This window comes from Musca domestica, unplaced genomic scaffold (genome assembly GCF_030504385.1).
Source record: "Musca domestica strain aabys unplaced genomic scaffold, Musca_domestica.polishedcontigs.V.1.1 201, whole genome shotgun sequence".
Taxonomy (NCBI): Eukaryota; Metazoa; Arthropoda; class Insecta; order Diptera; family Muscidae; genus Musca; species Musca domestica.
Window position 1 is genome coordinate 937627 of NW_026712252.1, and position 7080 is coordinate 944706.

The 7080-nt window shown below is 35.8% G+C and overlaps 2 protein-coding genes across 2 annotated transcripts; one reads left to right on the forward strand and one right to left on the reverse strand.

The window, feature by feature from the left end:
• Positions 1–800: 800 nt before the first annotated feature.
• On the reverse strand, positions 801–1319 carry TCTP (translationally-controlled tumor protein homolog). The gene has a single exon (NM_001309045.1). The coding sequence runs from the start codon at positions 1317–1319 to the stop codon at positions 801–803; it is 519 nt and encodes a 172-aa protein (NP_001295974.1).
• A 1148-nt stretch (positions 1320–2467) lies between these two features.
• LOC131802372 (succinate dehydrogenase cytochrome b560 subunit, mitochondrial-like) lies at positions 2468–3180 on the forward strand. The gene is made up of 2 exons (XM_059122560.1): positions 2468–2598; positions 2655–3180. Coding segments are annotated over exons 1-2 (522 nt in total). The 5' UTR covers positions 2468–2596; the 3' UTR covers positions 3175–3180.
• The last annotated feature ends 3900 nt before the right edge of the window (positions 3181–7080 follow it).

A 7080-nucleotide genomic window follows, 5' to 3' on the forward strand; every position in this document is an offset into this window, starting at 1 on the left:
CGAAAATAAAGATTGCAAAAGGAAGTGCAAAATGCCTCTAGAAAATGCATATGAATGCACGAAAAAATAGGTTATCTGATTCGCCTTAACCTAAATCTTTTTTAGAATACACAACAACACGTTTTGGGTGGAAGGTAAAAGTTCAGCAAATCATTCGACATGTCGCGAAAAGCCACATTGTCTTCGGCGTCAATACACTCACACAAACATACTACCACAAAAGAAAAATGACTCATCGAAAATTAATTGTTTTTTTTTTTTTCTTCTTTATTTTTGCAAATGCGATGTTCTTTCAATATTTTCCTTCAATTACAATTTGTTTGCCAATTCGAACTCAAATTTACAGCAGTCCATGCTTCCAAGCCACCACAAAAGAATATGGAAGTTGAGTGGGTCATGGTAGACATGGCCTCACAAGCCTACAATATGTCTGTTGTCCCCAACCATAAGATATGAAGGTTTTTGGTTCGTTTCTTTTTTTCTCATATTGTTACTTGTTTTAAATACATAATTTTATTATAGTTTTTTTTTTATCTTAGATATTTTTTCTTTTGTTTTACATGTAAATTGAGTCTTATATCTTTTTCTTTCTTCTTCTTTTGTTTAAACAAATTTCATAAAATCAAATCAAAATGTTACATTAGCAAACAAACAATTTGTATCCAAAGAAAACATGGTCGTCCGGTTGGTTGGCGTACTTAAATTAATTTATATATAAAATTGAAACTATAATTTAATGCGACTGTATAAAAAAGAGATGTGATAGGCTGGCTGGCTGAATTTAGTTGTTGAATTTCTTTTTAGCACTTCTCTTCTTCCAAACCGTGTTTGAAGAACATCAATACGGGCACGCTTTCGCCGTCAATGTCACGGTATTCGCACAAGGCGACCATACCATCACAGTCCATGGATTCACCGGTGAAGAACTGCAAATCCTTGAAACGGCCCAAAATGTCTTTCATGACTTTGTTCATGTTGGTCTTGAAGACATCGACTTGGTCGGGGGATTTCTCTTCCAACTTAGCCAAGACCTTCTTCATGTAGTCCTTCAAGTAGATGGTGTAACTTTTCTTGTCGCCGAAGGCAAAGCATTCTTGCAAGCGGTGATTCATGACAACATCGACACCAGTCTCAACGTTGGTATCGGTACCTTCGTCAGCTTCTTCGGCCGATGGATTGAAGCCCTCAATTTTGATATCGCCCTCGGAGCGGGAGACGACTTTGCCGTACACCTCATACATTACATCGTCGATCAACTTCATTTTGTAGGTGTCAGCGAACATTTCGTCACCGGTGATGATGTCCTTGTAGATTCTCATGTTGAGGTGTTTGGTTTTTTTGTTTCAGTAGAAAGGTAGAAAAATAAAAATTCGTTTACGGGTCGCACACCGAGAGGACAAAAATTTGGGAATAATCCGGACCGACGTTTGCCACGCGCTCAATTCAACAGCGAAAAGAAAGAAAAATGCTTCCACATGCTTGAATAGCCTCGAATGCTTGAAAAAATGGCGTCAGTGTTGCCAATCACATATGAAAAAAGGTAGTAGAAAGAGCGACAACATTTGTCAATATCAAGAGAAGTAGCAACAGGAAGTTGATAATTTGTTGTTCGGCATGAAATGGGGATACAATAAAGTGTTTCCCAACAATCCATTTGAGTGTTCAATTGATACTTTACTCAATATATTTTATCAAATAATATTGCTTAGTACAACTGTGAAATGAATTGCCAATCACATGAAATCTCCACAATTATCTATCAAGCATATTTGTAATAGATTAACGGATAAATAGTGTTGTCCATACAATCAGTTAAATTGTGCGAAAAAATAGACTGTTTAAAAAATAAATAATGTGTTCAGGTACTTATTTAATTTTTCAACAAGACAATATTATTCTTAGAATTTTTTTACACAGAAATTGAAGACAATGTAAGCTTAAACATTTAAATTGCTATACATTAATGTTTTAAAAAATCTACAATTTTCCAGGAAGTAGTCTCATATCTGTTGAGGTGAGAATACATAAAACGTTTTTTTTCACTGGATTGAGTCATCGGCCAGCTTCTGTGTAAAAGGACAAAGGACCATAGTGTGAACAAGTATAAATTATGGACCGAAATGGATCAAAATCAACCTAAAATTTCTTTGCTCTTTACAAAAAACCCAGCCGATAACTTAAGCCGATCTGAAATGCGTTTTATATATTCTCACCATAAATTTTTTTAAAAACTTGATCCAAATTTTTTTGAAATAGTACGAAAATATAAAGAATATAAAACCAATCACCATATCAAAAAAGTAACTGTCACTATGGTCACCTTCCACATTTTAATTTTTATTAAAAGTAAACAAATCGTTCAATTTTTTTTATTATTTTTAACCACACCATTTAAAAATCAGTCTTTTGTAACGCCTTTAACATACACCACGTCGTTCACTACTTACATAGCAATAACGCTACAATATTGTAGTAGATTACCATAAGAACAATTCTCCAATAAGTGACTACACATTTGACACATAACCCAGCAAAAAGAAGAAGAGACAGTCTTCAGGTATTTTTCTATCGTAAATATTTTCTGTTGAGCCGAAAAATGTAAGTTTTTTATATAATTCCAAAGAGATATTTTCAGTTAATGCGCTTACTTCTAGGTTTGCTATCACACGTTCCTTGGTTCGTTCCCCAGCCCTTCGCCAGGGCCTTCAAATGGCCCAGGCCCAAAACCTGAGAGAAGTTTCGATGAAAGTTGTACCTGCTGCCTCAACAGTGAAAAATGAGACTTTCTTCGACAAAAATAATCGCTTGCAACGCGAGATGTCTCCCCATTTGACAATTTACAAGCCCCAGTTGACCTCCATGTTGTCAATTACCCATCGTGGTACTGGCATTGCTCTCACAGCCGGTGTCTGGGCTTTGGGTTTGGCTGCTCTCACCTCACCCCAAGACATTGCCAACTATGCTTCTGTGATCGAAGGCTTGCACCTGAGCGCTGGCACTTTGACTGCCTTGAAGTTCATGATTGCCTATCCCTTGGCCTTCCACACTGCTAACGGTGTGCGCCATTTGTTGTGGGACACTGGTCGTTTCTTGAAAATCAAAGAAGTCTATTCCACTGGTTATGCAATGGTTGGTGTTTCGTTTGCTTTGGCTGCCATTTTGGCCATGCTATAAGCAGGATGATTAATATAGAACAGATATAGAAAATGCAATGTGGCATCTTAAAACGAGTAATAAATGTTAAGTTATAAAGCTTTTTCCTATTTAAAAGAAAGAAAAGGAAGTTTTGTTTTTATTTTCATTGTGATCTGTGAGTGGTTCTTCTTTTGATTATGCAATCACTGATATGTGATCAAATTAAATTGTTGTTGCGAATTTTTTGTTTACAGTCGCAATGTTTGTAGATATAATCGTTGGCATTTTCTTGCTTTGTTAGGGAATGTAGTTTGGCTTGCATTTAGACATAAGGTAATTGTTTCTTAGTTAGGTATGTCCCGGCTTAATATTTAAACTCAAAATGGAATTTTTATGACTTAATGCATGATACAACAATGACTAAATGTGGAAATGAATTGGTATTAGCTTCGATGATGTTGTCAGCCAAATCGATGTGAAATTTCGTTGTGGAAAATTGTTTATTCTATTGAAATTAACATTGCGTTGTGGGGGTTCTTTAAAATTAGCGTTTTTATTCCCTACGCCACATAGTGGTAAGGGTTATATGTCTTTGTGCATTTGTTTGGAACAGGGAGAAGGAAGCCAGATAGGCCCATAGTTACTTCTGGGGATATTCATAGAATCACTTTCCGAGTCGATTTATGCATGTCAGTCAGTCCGTCCGTCCGTCCATGTATTCTCGTGAAAAAAAAAGGTCGCATTTATTATCCGATTGAGATGAATTTTTGCAAACAATATTTGTTTGGACCAAGGACGAAACCTATTAATATTGGTGATAATCGGATCAGATTTAGATATAGCTCCCATAGAACAGTGTGGCTAGTTTTTAGAAAAATGGTCAGGCTTTATCCCTTTATTGCTGTTTTTATAAAAACAAAGTTTGTTTATTAGTGGAGAACGATGTTTTATTAAAAAAAAAAAAAAAACAATAAAGGGATAAAACCTGACCATTTTACAACAACAAAGTACTACGGTATCCCGAACAAACAAGCCACACTGTTCTATTAATAGATTTTTTTGTAATAGACAAAACCAACTTACATGGTTATGCTACTTCGTTCAGCTTGAACGGTTGTAAAATTTAGAAGACTTCCCAAATGAATTTTAGTTTTATTTAATGCTTTGGTTCCTCTTCTATTGAGCTTATGATCTCGTCACTTGGGTAAAAAATGTTTTTTTGTCATAGAAGTTATTTTTAAAATAACTTCTGGGGAGAATATCCCAGACAAAAACCAAGGGAACTGATGAGGATTGGTGGCTCTTTCCGAAACCTAGGTATTCCCTGCCTTACCCCCTGGTAAACATTACCATCGTTCTCCACTAATAAACAAACGTTGTTTTTTTTATAAAAACAACAATAAAGGGATTAAGCCTGACCATTTTGCAACAACAAAATAGCTCCCATATATATTTAACCGATTTCGTGTTAATTGTGCATCAAATGGCCAATATAAGTCCAAATGACCTGAATTTTCCCACACCAACCGAATTCAATCTAGAAGCAAGTACATTAAATTTTTGTTCAGATATGGCCATAGCTCCCATATATATGTTTCATCCGATTTGGGGTTTTAATACCTCTGCCAAATTTTATCAAGATCGGCTCAGATTTGGATATAGCTCCCATATATATATATATATTCAACCGATTTCGGGTTAAGTAATCTGGCAACACTATGCCTGAGTAGTCGTGTTTTTTTTCATTGCAGCTGATCATTCGCTAAATTATCTTTTTTTATTCGCACTGATCGTTGTTATATATTTCGCTGCACTAAATTCTTGCAATTTATTAATAGTCCGACACAAATTACCTGGAGTTCGTATGATAAATCATTTAATCATCATTAAATCATCATCATTTTCATCAAGCGGTTTCTTATTGTGGCGTTCTTACGTAACAATTTTGCTGGTTGCTTATTTCGTTGTTCTTGATTGCTTTTGTTGCTGCTATTTCTTGTTGCTGTGCTGCCGTTTGCTGCGCTGTTACGTGTTTAAGGAAGAAAAAATGACGAAGTGTGGTGCTTGTGATGAGACTATTACAAAAACTCAGGGGAGTATATTGTGTGGAGTCTGTAACAAATGGCTACATGCCCCCTGTGCCAAGATTAGTGATAAAAACTTATTAGCGTTGCGTGCTATGAAATATACGCATTTCATTTGTGCTAAATGTAATGGAAACACCCGCACCAATCACAATAGTGACAGCATTGCTGATGAAATTCGCAATTTAAATGCCAAATTTGATGGGTTTATATTGAATAACCAATCAGAACAAAATTCTATAAAGACAGCACTTGATGATATAAAAAATGAAATGTCTTCGTGTTTCACTGAAATTAGGAGTGACATAAAAACTTGCAACGATCGTATTAATCATGTGGAATCTAATGCATCATCAAAACTATCTGATCTGCAAGCTGAGATCAATTTGTTGCATCGGAGACTGAACAGAGCTGACATGTTAATTGGTGGATTGCCAGCGGGAATCGAAGATCTTCTTGCCCCTGTTCTATCCTTGGGCACATTTTTCAACGTACCAATCTCTAGCAGTGACATTAGCCACGTATCTTACATAAGCAAGAAGGCACAGATTCTGGTCAAATTTAATAATGTGCATGCCCGTGACTGTATAATGAAGGAATACTTCAAAACTAGATCACTTAAGGCGTGTGATATAATGGATGGAGCCTGTAGGGATTTAACTAATCGTGTGTATCTTAACGAGCATTACTCGCCAGGTGCAGCTTACCTCAACTCAATTTGTAGAAAACTTCAAAAACAAAATATTATTACAAAATTTAAAATTTTGAACTCACATGAGCTGAAAGCCAAACTAATGTTTCCGGACGGCAAAGTATTGTTTGCTGACGTCAAGAATGCTGCCTCGCTTTTGAATGAATCCCCAGATGTTTCCACTTAAGCAGTATTTGACACTTTAACATTTTTTTAATACTTGCATTTCAATAACTAGTTTCCTAATATTGTGTAGTAGATCTCATTTCTTAGAATTTTATGATCAGCTGTATGAGTATGTTAAGTTTGAATTCGTTTTAAATGCATTTATATTGTATAGTATTAGTTTTTTATTTCGATTCTTGGTTCCCCCCCCACAAACTGTTTTTTGATTTATTATGCCCTTACGTGATAATCTAGGTCCAGTCGTGAATAATAACTCATACATAAAGGATGTACTTTGCCCATTTGACCGCAGTTTCAAGTTAGCTCATCTAAACTGCCGAAGTCTTAAACCTTTGTCAAAGATTGAAGAGTTGAGGCAAATCTTAAGAGATGGCATATTTCATATTTTTGCAGTCTCAGAAACATGGCTGTCGGCTGAAATATGTAGTAAAGCTGTTTCCTTGCCTGGATATAAGTTCTGTCGGAATGACCGACATCGTCCTGTCAGAGGTGGGGGTGTAGGGATATTTATACGTAGCGGAATTTCTTATAAAGTTGTGTTGAAAGTTTCAGAGTTAGGATGTGAGTCGTTATTTGTCGTAGTGCATTTTAACACTATTCAAATATTGTTTGGTGTTGTCTATTTGCCCAATGGAAATTTAGTTGAATTTGAATGCCACCATAGAGACCTATTTTCTAAATACTCCAAAGTTTTCATTTTAGGGGATTTTAACATCAATCTCTTTGACGCATCCAGAGCCAATGCTTTTCGTTCTATCTGTGCCCAGTATAATATATCTATCGTACATAATTCCATGCCCACACATTTTAACTTAGGTAGAAGGTCAACCTCACTTATTGATTATATGCTTACGAGTGATAGTTCATGTGTGAGATATTTTGATCAGGTTCAATGTCCGTCTGTGTCTGACCATGCTCTTATTTTTGCATCTATAGATTTCGATGTCCATTATCTGCCCGATTTTATAGAGTTTCGTGATTATA

Excerpts from the sequence above, each read along its gene's own strand:
- TCTP (NM_001309045.1), bottom strand. The coding sequence starts at position 1,319 with ATGAGAATCTACAAGGACATCATCACCGGTGACGAAATGTTCGCTGAC.